This window comes from Onthophagus taurus, chromosome 3 (genome assembly GCF_036711975.1).
Source record: "Onthophagus taurus isolate NC chromosome 3, IU_Otau_3.0, whole genome shotgun sequence".
NCBI classification, from domain to species: domain Eukaryota; kingdom Metazoa; phylum Arthropoda; class Insecta; order Coleoptera; family Scarabaeidae; genus Onthophagus; species Onthophagus taurus.
The window spans coordinates 23,728,350-23,743,267 of record NC_091968.1 but is presented as its reverse complement, the minus strand read 5'-3'; the positions used below and the strand labels follow the sequence as shown (position 1 = coordinate 23,743,267).

The 14,918-nt window shown below is 35.3% G+C and overlaps 1 protein-coding gene across 2 annotated transcripts in view; it reads right to left on the bottom strand.

Moving 5' to 3' along the window:
* Positions 1-14,689, bottom strand: part of LOC111422262 (futsch) — a 56,976-nt gene extending 42,287 nt beyond the window's left edge. For both annotated transcript variants that reach the window (XM_071195406.1, XM_071195407.1), the window contains exon 1: positions 14,280-14,689. In XM_071195406.1, the coding sequence (XP_071051507.1) occupies positions 14,280-14,415 (136 nt within the window). In that variant the 5' untranslated portion in view covers positions 14,416-14,689. The remainder of the gene's footprint in view (positions 1-14,279) is intronic.
* Positions 14,690-14,918: the final 229 nt, after the last annotated feature.

Here is a 14,918-nt window from a genome sequence, read left to right as displayed (position 1 = left end):
CTAATGGGTGTTTTTACTGGGCACTGCCGATTAAAAGCACACCTCAACTTGTTGGGTTTAGCCGACGATGTTGAATGCCGACTATGTGCGGAGGAAGCAGAGACGGTTGAGCATGTTTTATGCCACTGCCCTGCCGTTAAGCGTATCAGATTCTCGATTTTTGGGTCGCAGTTTATCTCCTGAAAAGATCTGAATGACCTTTCGCCGAGCAAGGTATTAATGTTCGTTAAGAGCATTGGACTGCACGGTGAAATTTGATAACGATATCTATCGGGGTACAATAGATCCTTAGGGTCGCGGTGCAAGGTTGGTTGGTCCGCCTACCCGATATGTATTCTATGTAATGTAATGTAATGTAATCATATTATAAGCTGCAGCATCTATAAAATGTAACAATAGAGTGATCACCATCTTGTACTCGATTAGATTTCTTCCAAAAACATAAGGCTTCACTCACTCTATATAAAGTGACCAAAGCTTTGTGAGCTCATCGAAGTTGGAAGATTATCCCACAAAATTTTTAAAGTGTTGTAACCTAAATGTTAAAGTAACTTAATATAAAAAAATGTTTAGGAAGTCAGAGAAAAATAGAACTAAAACATTAACATACAACATATTGAACTTGGACACTCCATTCCTCGTATTAACAAATCTATAAATAAATTATTAATAAAAAAAGTGAAACTATTTTAATAAAACAATTTGAAACATTGGAACGATTAGAACGTTTGGTATTCGAAGCTTCAGGAAGGAAATTCTTCGATGACAATCACTTTGAGAATGTTATCGATAACGAAAGGGGGCATCACGTGATGAAGTTACAATGAACCACATGATCCTCGCATTATACGAACCTCGGTTTTCGTTTGGGGGAGATTTATGCGGATCAATAACCGGAACTCTCGTGCAATGGAAACGCGTACGATACGAAACACGTTGCAACCGAACGAAACGAGTGGACGAGCGGTCAGACATTGTGTCGACCTCATACAGTTTAAATCCAAAAATAGAACGCAACCCTCTGTTGTGCATTAATTCAAAAAAAAAAACGATTTTATCGATTTTAAGTTAAAAAATTTTCAAAGTGTAACAATAAAACCGACTTCTCGGTTCACGTCCAAAAAAACGCACCTTTTGTATCTTTCTCCACCATCATTAAAGAAGAATAGAAACAAAACATTTCATTCTGCATTTCTCCATTTCCGTTTTTTTTTTTTTTTTTTGTTTTCAAAGAATTTTTTCAAACTCGGTACGTATTTCGATTTCAAGGCGTGTTTTAACCAATTTGAGGTGGTAATCCTGTAAATTCCGCAGTGCAATGGACGCAGCGGAGACGAATCGATGATGGCAACAAATAGGAGGGTTTTTAGAGAAGACCATCCCCCCACGAGTTTTGGCCGAGTTTTCGCTACAAACTGCTTGATCAATAGCCCAGGTTTTCCCCATTCGGTTTTATAAGTGCTCGTAAAATCACAAACTTTACGATCATAGTTTTTTCGATTAATTTAATGGAGGAATGATGTTTTTTTTTTGGTTATTTTAATCAATATGATTGATGTGAAATTTTTCAATTTGATCCCGGAATCTTCTCGTTTGGCAACGAAAAGGAAAAATTTGAATTTTCGATAAGGGTAATAAACCGTGGTATTGAAATTTTCCTTTGATATCTTTCAAGATTTTTATCGCGTTCAATATGTTGCATCTTAACGTTTTATTTCTATTTTTCGCTGGTTTCGGTAGTTTTACTAGTTTTAGACGGAAAGGATGTTGATGTTTCTTGGGGATGATATTGTAAGAATAAAATGAGTATTGGATACGTGCCAAAAGACACGTAGACTGGGACCAAAAGTTTTATTTGTCGAGACGGTCGTTTATTAAACCCGGAATTCCATAGGAAAAACTTATTTATTTGTTCCTAAACATTTTTATATGGAGTTTCTTTAACTTTTAGGTTACAACGCCTTAAAAATTTTGTGGGATAGTCTTCCAAATTCGATGAGCTTTACAAAGCTTGGAAGAAATTTAATTGTATTCAAGATGATGGTCACTCTATTTTTACATTTTATAGATGCTGCAGCTTATAATATGATAGTGATTCGAAAATGAAGCTTATTGACCAATAAAAAGAAAGAAGCACACTCCAACAATTTCAAAACAGTGTTTATTTACCACCAAGCCAAGCTAACTTCAAACCAACCCAAGCAAACTCTAAACTATGAACCCGACTGCAAAGTAACACAACTCCCAAAGTGCCAATAAAATCACAATTATTACTCAATTACAAAATAAAACAATTCCAAAGCAACCCCAATCCGAGTACAAACCAAGTTAAGTTAGCTTCAAACCAACCCAACATAACTGCAAAACAAACAATACAAATCTAATGCTACCCAAAGCAGACTACCCGACTCCAGAGCAACCAAATCCAGCTCAAAAGCAAGTTGACCAGAAAGTAATCTAACTGTGCTCAACTACAAAGTATTCCAACTCAATGCATTGTAATTCAATGTTGATAAATACTTACCACCAAGTCGAGTTAACTCCAAACCAAATCAAGGATGTGGCGAAAAAGGTTATTTTCAAAGGAACTCGACCACAATGTCATACAACCAGTGTTGTTAAATACCCGGGTATTTATTTTCAATGGTAAATTTCCTGGATATATACCCGGGGGTATTTACCCAAGATGGGTATTTAGAGGTATTTTTAAAATTTAATTTAAATTGAGTTGATGGCAGTTTTGCAAGCACTTCAAGAATGCAGAGTCGATTATCGATATACTAAACTTATTTATAACATCTACAAGAATGCTACAATGACGATAAAATTGCATGAAAGTACTGAAGAGAGTAGCAGTAGTAAAGTACTGATTGTGAGTAAAACAAGGCGATACACGGATGAACCCAAATTGTTCATCACAGTCCTGGAAAGTGCATTTAAACAACTGGATTGGACCCAAAAGGCATAAACATTGATTGTAAATGCTTAAGTAATTTGCGCTACGCGGACGATATAGTTCTTATTTCGGATTGCCTTGGAGAAATAAAACTAATGCTGAACGACTTAAATGTGCAAGAGTCTGGGGATAATGAGATTGAGAGGGTTGACAGCTATGTATATCTTGGCTATGAGGTTCGTGAATCGAGAGATACTCAAACAAGCGAACTAAACAGAAGGATCACACTCGTATGGGCAGCCTACGGGAAACTTAGAGACATTTTCAAGAGAAAAGGCCATGAAAGGCTTTCAATCAATGCGTGTTTCCAGTTATGACATAAGGCTCCGAAACTTTAACATTAACGGTAGCCACTGCCAGGAGGGTCTAAGTAACGCAAAGATAGATGGAGAGGTCGATCCTGGGTCTAACTCTGAGGGACTACATACGAAATGAAGACGAACTGGCGTAAATGATGTGGTCAACATTGTGGCAAAGCTTAAGTGGAACTGGGCAGGTTATGTCGCGTGAATGAAGAATGAGCAGTGGACGACAAAACGGTTGCTTGAGTGGAGACCACGAGCGAACAGACGAAGTAGACGTCAAAAGAATGAGCAACAATTGGATTCAGATAGCACAGAATAGAATCGAATGGAACAGAATAGGGGAGGTCTATGTGCAACAATGGACGCAGAGGGCTGCTTGATGATAATAATCATAATAACTTGATCTAATCTAAATTACGACAGCTTCGACTAATGATAATACGTCTTTGATTGTTAACAATTCCTCGTCTTCAACGTTCTCATCATATTCCTCTTCATTTTTTTTTCGAATCTAATATATTTTTACTGGTATCACTTTTATACCCACTGTTTGCGTATTTACCCTGGCCTGGGGTAAATACTCGGATAAATATTTTAGAAGTACCTACCCGCCGGGTATTTACCCAGCGCCCATCACTGCATACAACTCGCAAAGAAGCTAACATATCACAACGACACTCAGTCACAAAGTAACCTCAAATCCAGAGGCGGCGCTACCGGGGGGTGCAAGGGGTGCACTGCACCCGGGCGCCGCCTAACAGAGGGCGCCGGCGCCTTTTTAATGTTTTCTCCAACAATATCTTATCTTTCTTTTGCAGTATTTAGACCTGTCAGCAGTAGCTACTCTTTAGAAAGCAGTATTTAGTCTCCACAAAACAATTTTAGTCTTTAGAAAGCAGTATTTAGTGTTCCAGACGCTGTATTTAGACCTGTCGGCAGTATCTAGTCTTCAGAAAGCAGTATTTAGTCTCCACAAAGCAATTTTAGTCTTTAGAAAGCAGTATTTAGTCTTCTAGAAGCAGTATCTAGTCTTCTGCCAACGTTATGTATGTTTTCTCCAAAATATTTTATCTTTCTTTTGCAGTATTTAGACCTGTTAGCAGTATCTAGTCTTCAGAAAGCAGTATTTAGTCTCCACAAAGCAATTTTAGTCTTTAGAAGGCAGTATTTAGTGTTCCAGATGTTGTATTTAGACCTGTCGGCAGTATCTAGTCTTCAGAAAGCAGTATTTAATCTTCCAGAGCAGTATCTAGTCTTCAGAAAGCAGTATTTAGTGTTTTAGAAGCAGTATCTAGTCTTCTGCCAACGTTATGTATGTTTTGTTCTTGATACTGACAGCTACTTCTTTTTGGGTGTCTATCATCATCTTTTTGGGAGTCTCTTATTATCTATACGGATCTTGTACCACCCGGTACCTCATTTCTGTAGCTGTTACTTTGCTTTTGTGCTTATCCTGCATTGGCAAAGTTTCCGTATTGCCGATTTCCTGTCCTGTGCAATAGCAAGACAAGTCCATTGGTTTCTTGTTCATATTCTTCGCGTTCTTTTATTGAACACATAAGTATTGCCATAAAAAATCATGTTTGGTTTATAATCAATTTTTTGTTTTCTCTGAACAGTAATTTCAGACTTTATGTGGACTTTGAACAATGTAATTCCTGTTTTTTGCTGAAGTCTAGTTTATAACTATTGCAATTTCAGACTTTTTCTTGCAAATTGACCTTCTGACCAAAGTATTCCCGACTATTCCCTTAAGTTTGGTTTTTCACCAGTATAAAAAGCAGAAAAAAGCAAGTTAACCAAACTCAACCTAATCCCAAAGCAAACAATCCATATCTAATGGTATCCAAAGCATACCAACCTAACTCCAAAGTAACTAAAACCAACTCCAAAGCAACTTAACCACAAAGCAATCCAACTAAGCAACTTAACTACAAAGTAACCTAAGTGAACTCAACACGTTTCAATTTCTTTTTCGAATTAATGAATACCATTGTAGGTACTCAACCGAAAACACTTCAACATATTTGAATATGTGGTGCTCCTAGAAAGATACACATATAACAATTTTTATATGGGGAATTAAATTCTGTGTCCTCATGGACTATTCTGGTGAGTGCAGCAACTGGCACAACAAATACTAGAGATTATTAAAAAATATAGCAGGTTTTTTGTCAATTGTACGCTGTGTGAGTGTTCTGCTGAACTCTAAATATGGTTGCATTAATTCTATAACAACTTTGTTAGAAACGAATATCCCTTGCATTGCTTCTTTCCCGGCATATACTTTATATTGCAGGGTGTAGACATTTTTAGTGCACAATTTAACAATCTTGACACCATAACGATGCCTTCTATTTTGCCTTCTAGCGCAATTAGGTGTTATACCTTATAAAGTCTGTCACCGATAGAAACTTTTGAATCATCGGAATTTTGGTGACACATGATTCATTAATAAAAAGCACCTAAGAAGATATTTTTAGCACCATAAAAGCGTTATATGTAAATATACCTCATACCCTCAAGGATAATACTTATAACAAAATATTCTGGCTTGCATAAACCAACGTATGTGTACCAGAACGGTACAGAACTTTTCTATACCCTCTTCATGGAAAGATGCCGCCACAAAGTTGTCTTTTAAAATTTTTGTTTTTTCCACTCCATCAACTGTTGTTTGGATTCTGGAGTGACATGACAAACCCAAGTTTCATCAATTTTGATTAAGAATTCTTCTCCCTCATCATTGTATCGAGTACGAAATGTCAAAGCACTTCCAAGTCGTTTCGTTATCGCCTCGTAATAGAACTACCAAACAAGCTAACAAACCACAACGACAGTCAATCACAAAATAACCTCATTACAAAGTAGTTCAATCCAACACGAAAGCACAACTTCAACTACTAAGTAAATCGGTCCAACTCAACTTAACTCCACTGCAAACAATCCAAACCTAATGCTACTCAAATTATGCCAACCTGACTCCGGAAGTAATTTAACTGTGCCCAACCACAAAGTAACCCTACCCAATATTATAATTCAAAGTTGTAAAATGTTGTCTATGTGACACCCAGCAAAGCCAATTTTTAAGCCCAGCTTTAGGCCAAGGTAAGCAAATCCCAAGGAAGCATCTCCAAAGGAACCCAATTACAAAGTAATGCAACTCTCAAATAAGCTCATCAAACTTCGACGACACTCAATCATAAAGTAATCCAAATCAAAAGATAACCCTACTTCCAAGAATCATAACTAGAAATTAATACAACCCTCAGCAAAGCTAATCTAATTCTCAACCATCTTAACTACAAAGTTACTTCACTGAAAAAATTAGCTAATCTAACCCTAATATTTCAATTTTTTGTAATATAAAACCACACATGGATAGTTAGATCCAAAGTAATGAACCAAGTCTAACTCCAAAGCAAACTAATACAGCTCTAAAGCCAACCCAAGCCTACAACTACAAAGTGACTTATCCACAAATTAACACAATCCCAAAGTGACCCAACTTAACTTATTGTAGTTCGAAGTTGATACATGAGATATGGTTGTCATCATATTGAGACAGGCCAAGATACTATTTTAAGCGATATAGGTTGGGTTGTGTCGAACTGCGGAAGGTTAGGGATAAAGTCGAAGGATATTACAAATGATATGGAGCTCGCTTGACCTGCATGTTCCGTTTAGAATTCAGTTATTGGAAAGCATTAGTGTGTGAAGACGTGTTCTTTTTTTGCTTCTTTCATTATTACATTATATATTATTATATTTTACGAATTGTTTTTCACGTATTATTTTTTGATAGTGAGGTAAGTAAGTTTGATTTTATATTTTCTTATTCCATTTTTTACTTTGATAAAACTATAAATTTTTTTTACAGTTCTGTTCATTACGGAAAGCGATACCATTAAAGATTTGGATATTGAACATTCAGAAACCGATTTTTCACGAATTAGATACAAATCAATGATTTATCTGACGAATGGACAGAAATAAATATTGAAACGGATACACCAACACCATCTGGTGCTCTCCAAATTCTCATATAAATGAATAAATTTCATCTTTCACCAAACCGAGCCAGTTTTTTTAACTATTTTTACAATGACGGATTAGTTCAAAATATTGTGGACCAAACAAATTTGTACTACGTTTAAACTATGAGAGAAACTCTGTCAAGTTCTTCCACCAAGGAATGGCGTACAACCATTTCAGAAATATTTTTTGCAAGTGTCACGACAATGAGTATTGTAGAGAAACCGGATGAAAGGTTGTACTGGACGATAAAACATTCAATTTTCGCCAAATTGATATCGCATAGGAAATATGTATCGATAAGAAAATTCCTCAATTTTTCAAATAACAAAACCTACGACCAAAAGTCTTCAATAGGCATATACACCACAACAACATATAATAATTGACGAAAGTCTTATGTTATACAAAGGAAGATTGGGTTGGGTACAATATATTCCAATAAAACGTGCCAGGTTTAGAATAAACAGATGGAAAGATAAACGGGATGAACTCTATCTTTCTACTATACATGGTACCAATTCTGTAGAAATTACAAAGAGTAGTACCAGAATAAGCAAACCTAAAGTTGTAATGGACTACAATTACAATGGAAGGTGTTGATAGAGTACACCAACACTGTTGATGGAACAGGCACTTTGGAACACTTTTGTTTTGTATTCAAAACAAGTAGATAATCATCTCTCTAACTTAAAGTTTCGACTACAACTTATTGGATAATAATAATAATAATAATGTTTATTGCCTCAAAAACAAATATTTACATAAATATATACATTCATAACAAATATAGACATCAATTTATCGCAAGAGACCCAACTGGTAACAGTGTATATGTAATTTTATAAATAAATTATGTCTACTAAAAAAGTAATACTAAATGATGTGCTAATAAAACTGAACGAATGAGCATATTTGAGTTATGTAACGGAAGGAAATAGACACAAAAAAGTGCAGCAAAAGACAGATGAAAGGCAGACTAGAGAAGAAAACAAACACGTATAGGTCAAGAAAAAGATAGTTGGAGAGACAGTAGATGGCGCCTCAAGGCATTTTTAAAACTTATTAAACTAGCTGCATTGCGAGCAACGGCAGGCAAATCGTTCTACAACGCAATCGATTGTACTGTAAAAGATCTGTGGTAGATTTCAGTACTTTGGACTGGAAACATGAGTATAGAATCCGACATTGATCAAGTGGGTAAGTCATGTGATGCTAAAAATTGAAAGGCATCAGACAAATAAGCAGGAGTGCGGGTATATACAAATTTTGTACAACATAGTAAGCATACGAAATGATTTACGACTCTGGCAAGTCATCATCTGCAGGTTGTTACGATATGGAGTAATGTGCTGAAACTTTCCTAAATAAAAAATTTACCGTATACCATTCTTCTGAAGTCTTTCCAATTTAATAACAAAGATTACGACGTACAACAAGAGGAAGGTAGCAGCGAAGTTTTTTCAAAGTATGGAAACAGAAGTAAATCCCCTGAACTTGTGGCCACCATGTCTAGCTCAATCCATTAGCACACCAAGATTTTTGACCATATTAGAAAACGGAATAACGGTGTCGCCAAGCCTCAGTTGAAGGGTAGTTAAGGAATAAAATTGTACCAGAGGGGTAGGAAATGCAATGGCTTGCGTTTTACCTGCATTCAGGTTATGTCTATGACGTCTAGACCAGTCAAGCACACTAGAGAGATCGTTGTTAAGATGCAACAAAGCATCTGGGAGATTGTTAACAGCTGACGAAATATAGAGTTAAAGGTCATCTGCATACAAATGATAGTTACACGAGATACCATCACTAATACTATTTATGAAAATTGAGAAGAGCAAAGGACCCAGCACACTGCCCTGGGGAACTCCATATTTGATGTCAACAGGAGAAGAGAGTACAGATTCCACGCGGACACGTAAAGATCGATAGAAAAGATAGGACTGGAACCAAGATACACAAGAAGAGGTAAAACCAATAGCAGAAAGCCTAGTTAACAGGAGGGCATGGTCCACAGAATCACACTAGCAAGGTAACACAACGTTTATCACAAGCAGATCTAATATCATCGGTGATCTTAATCAGTGCTGTAGTAGTACCATGCCCTTCACGAAAACCAGACTGGAATTTGTTAATCAGAGGAAACTCCTCAAGATATTTCTGAATCTAAATAAACTAAACGTTCAATAGCTTTTGACAACGTAGATAGAATAGAAATGAGTCGAAAGTCACCAACATGGGGCGGATAGGAATAACATGAGCGATTCGCCAGATTGACGGAAATATAGGCTGTTCAAAAGAACAGTTGAAAATATGTGTTAGTGGAGTTGGGTAAGAGGAATCTGAGTCCAATACCATCTACACTAGTGGATTTGGAGTAAGTTAAAGCATCCCGGATCTCAGCAACCTTTGTAACCAAGCTGAATGAAAAGGAAAGCACGTTAGTAGATGCAAGGATATCATTAATAGTATTCTGCTTAGTTATGTTACCAACCACCACAGGATGATCTGCAAAATACTCTGCTAGAACAGCAGCATCAAGAGTGGGTTGATCTGTGGGAGACTCTATAACACCAAGTGATTGCATTGTTTTCCAAAATCTCTTATGAGTGGCTCCTTTTTGCATCGATGATTACAACGATAAGTATGGCCCTGCTATATGGAAGCAGTACAAGGCAGTGTTGAAAGAAAATAAGATTTTAATTCCATAGATCCATTCCATAATCATGATATAGAGCGATATTAACGATTGTGTTTCATGCAAGAATAATGTTAATTTGAGTGAAAACACAAAGTAATCTAGCTCCATAGCAACTCAACTCATCTTATTGTTATTTGACACTTGTTTGGTAAACTAAGCCAAGCTAACTTTGAATCCACCAAACTTAACTCCTAAGGAAACCTCTCCAGAACTAAAGCTAACCTAAATTATGTTAATAGAGGAATTTAGATGTAAAGATGAAAATTTATTAAATGTTCAGGATCAGTGCTACATATGTTTCGACTCACAGCAAAGTCAAAAAAAATTATTAAATTAATTACTGTCAGATGAGTTTACAGGAGAAGGATCTCATTGCAAATATTAATGTTTAAACAAAATTATCTCGTATTTAAACGATCCAACTAGATGTTACGGCACTATAAATCAACGGAAAGAATTTTTTTCTTCGAATAGTCAGATATTAGATCACAAGTCAATTGGGCACACATTAAAAATTAAGACGAACACGATGTAAAACCGGATAAGGTGAAAATTATAACATTAAATGTTAAAGTGTATGGTGGGAATATGGTCACGTGAACGAAATAAAGTGTCAGAATCAAATATTAAGGATCACTGTATTAATTTTAAAAATATTCTGTTGTTATTGATGTCAGTTATATCGTTCAATAATAGCTCTGGGAAATTCTTTTTGTTCAGTGTTATATAATATTCCTCGTATAGGTCCATAATATTTATCTACGACTGCTTGGATAAGTCATCATTACCGCACTTATTTGAGGTGATTTGAGTTACGTAATGAAGTTCATTACCGCACTGGTTTCATTACGTAACGCATTTTTAGCCTAATCAGAACAGACTTAATTTATTAAGGCCCACTTTTACCATCCTGATAAACTATCTAGAGGAGAGTGCCATGGTTACGGCGGTTTTAAGCACTCTCATTGGCTAAGAGCTGGATTTATCTATCGGATAAATTTATCAAGAGGTGGTAAAAGTGGGTCTAAAACGAGCAACAATACAAAAGAAAAAGTGCTATCTACTTACAGAGAAACAATACTATTTATTATAAACATTAATTGTGATGTTTTTACATTTCGAAACACTTATTCCACAAACTGACAATTCAAAATTGTTAACAATCATTTGAAAATATTTTTATAAATGTCAAATAGACTTTTTTAAAGAAATTGATTTTTTAGTAATTTTTAGCAGTCGTAGATAAAATGCTGTATATCACACGTGGGCTAGAGCATAATTACAGTACTCGTGTGATTACACGACTCGGTCTACGACCAAGTCGTGCAATTCTTCACACTCGTACGGTAATTATGTTTCTAGCCCACTTGTAATATAAATAACTATTATCTACAACTATTGAATTATCTATTCATTATACATTTGATTTTTGACGGGTAATGACATGCTTTACCCATGACTGACAAAGTGTTGAATAATGAAGCCATTATTCCACAGTTCTGACACGGCCTACTAATCAAAAAATAAAATATTAACAGAAATGACAGCTTTCTTATATTGAGGTTATGTCTGAAATGTCTATCAAGTTTATTTTTTTCCTTTTTTTTGATTTTTTTTTTCAAAATTAAATAGTTGTAGATAAAGTATAGTATTCAACTTTTGTATAATGGATGTTACCCACTCAGATTACAACACTCGCTCGCTCGTGTTGCAACTTCATCTTCGTGGGTAACAGCCGCCATTATACGCTTGTTGAATAATATAATATTATCTACGACTGCTTAGATAAGTCATTATTACCGCACTCATTTGAGGTGATTTGAGTTATGTAATGAAGTTCATTACCGCACTGGTTTCATTACGTAACGCATTTTTATCCTAATCAGAACAGACTTAATTTATTGAAACGAGCAACAATACAAAAGAAAAAATGCTACCTACTTACAGAGAAACAATACTATGTATTATAAACATTAATTGTTATGTTTTTACTTATTCCAGATGAGTAAATATGGTGTTGAAACTGACAATTCAAAATTGTCAACAATCAAATTGTCAATTTCAAAATTTTTGTAAATGTCAAATAGACTTTTCTAAAGAAATTGATTTTTTAGTACTTTTTAGCAGTCGTAGATAAAATGCTGTATATCACACGTGGGCTAGAGCATAATAATTACAGTACTCGTGTGATTATGTATCTAGCCCACTTGTAATATAAATAACTATTATATCCAATTCACTGGGTTTATGTTTATATTCTTCAAGGTGTTTATGAAAGGCAGAGGTGTTTCTTGTAATGTGCTCTTTGTATCTCGTGGTAATGTTTCTTCCTGTTTGTCCTATATAAAATTTCTCGCAGTCGCTACATTTTAATCTATAAATACCACTCATTTCGTTCTTTTTAAATTTGTGTTTGTTGTTTATAAGTATTTGACTCATATTATTGTTGTTTGTGAATTCAACATTAATGTTATGCTTGAATAGGATTTCTTTAAATTTGTAAATTATGTTAACCCAACTAGTTAGAATAAAATAGAATAACCACAATACAAAGCTGCTAAAGTTTTTCTGGGTTAAATATGTCAAAATTGTTCTTGAAATAATTATTTTTTAATAAAACTTATAATTAGAATTTATGGCAAAAATTTCTCTCATCGGACGAACAATCTCGATCCACATAGTTCATAGCAAAATAGCAACAACGGTACCGTTTCCTTTCCAGACGTTAAACGGCGCATGTTTTATTCATTAAAAAAAGAACTAATCGCAGCGAGGCGTTTGCACTCTCACCGACTCATTACTAGATATGACTCTCAAAAAAGAAAAAATACGTAGTCAAGAAAATATTTGCGGTCGAACCAAAAATGGTTACAAAACAAGTAGGTTTATATATTTCATTTTTTTCGTGACTTGAATAAAGATGACTAATTAAATTAAAAGTAGTTTCGATTATTAATTAATTGGGAAATTTCTCATTTAAAATTTTTATTCTGATTATATCTAGATTAAGTTCAAGGTTGAGTTAATAAAAATCTCTCAAAAATCTTGAGGCTTTGTAAGAAAAATGTTTAAGTAGCACTTTTATGAAAAAAAAATGCTTATAAAGCTTTTTTTTAACAAAGATGTTGTTAAAAGATTATAATAAGATTTGTGATTGCTTCAATTAAATATTTGACATTTTCTTTTAATTTATTTTCTAAGAACAAATAGGAAAAGCGTCTTCGTTATTCGCCAGGTTTTATTGATCGGTCACGGGCGGAGCCCCACACATAACCCAAAAGGAGAAAGAGAGAGGGGTTGCAACGCGCGCATTCGCCCTCCTTTTTACCCCAATTCAGAAACACCAGGATTGCGAAACGAGCCCCCCAAAACCATGTCGACGGACCTCGTAGCCCCGTTTATAACAGTTTTTTTTTTAACTCTCCTCGTCTCGTTTTGTCATCGCATTTTCGGGGATCGTTAACCCTACATAGAATGTCACCCTCGTTTTAACTACATCCTTATTTTTACTTTAACCCTGCTTACTGTATCTTGTTGACACAAATTTTAAAGATGTTTAATTTTAATTTAATGAGAAACAATTTTTTTTACTGATTTCGAATATTGAGACCATCTTCAGGAGGATTTTTTATTTTTAGGATTACCAAGAAGTTTCAAATTCATCAAAGAACTAACTAATTTTACACTAACGACTCCGGGGAAAACTAAACTGGTGCTATGAAACGAAGAGGACGACAACGACGACCCACTTTCATGTAAATGTTATGTTTTCCAATTACAACATAATTCAATCAGAAATCCTTTCCCCCGGTTGGCAATTAACTCAACCTGGTAAATTGGAATTTAGTGTATTCCGGAAGTGGAACAAACTAAATAGGTATGTAACTTTTTTAATATTGTTTTAAAATAACATGTCGAGTTAACCAGACATGAACGAAACTCGCAAAGCGATAGAATAACTAATTAGGAATTCGAATTAACGAGGTTATTAAAGTCTAAAATTAAAGAGTCTTTATATTGATAAAGAATCGAAATATATGTATCAAAAAATCTTTTTCAAAGAAAAGCTCCATCCTGCCGCAACAGCAGGAATATCGAGTCGGCGAAAACGCGCAAGCGCTTTCCATCCAGTCGATATGCGATAATCTAATCTTCTTCTTTAATTCCACAACCTTTTTTTAACGAAAATTTTCGTTATCTAATAAATTAAATTCACTTAATTCCAATTCGAATTTATTATACTAAATTAAATAAATTTTTTGATTCAACCCCAAATACTGACCTTTAGTAATCTTCTGTAAAATAATATTCTTGTGCTCTTGACTATGGGGTTCCCCGATCACAATAAGCAGATAGCATCCGGTTAATGGGCTAGGAGGCGGAGGACCGGTGTCTTGAACCCCGTTAACACCCTCCATCCTCGAAAAACGGCGATGAAGAAGCTTACCAGCAACACCACCCCGGATTTTCTTTTTCCCTTCTTTTTTTTTTGGCTTCTTTTTGTATTCTTCTATTTAATTAACGATAATGTCTTTTATTATTTTATTTTTTCGGTTTTTTTGAAGAGTATTTTTTTCTTAATTTGGTGTATGTTGAAAATTCTTTGTCGATTTGGCCGAGACGACGGCTCCAGGTGCGAACTGGAGGCCGGCTGACTCGCGAATGGGCTAGTTGCCTGCTGGAAATGCGCTATGCGGCAGCAGGAGGTTCGTATGCCGTTAGAAATGGCCGACCCCCGGTTCTGCGCACCAGAGACAAAACACCCGGGGATGAGAGAGGTTTTTCTCCTCTCTCCGAATATGTATTTGGAGGAGTATTCCGGGAGTTTCAACGAAGGATGAACATGGAAACGAGAAGATCCCCCACGTTGAGGAAGGGAATCATTTTTGGAACTTCATAACTATAACTGTACATTATACTT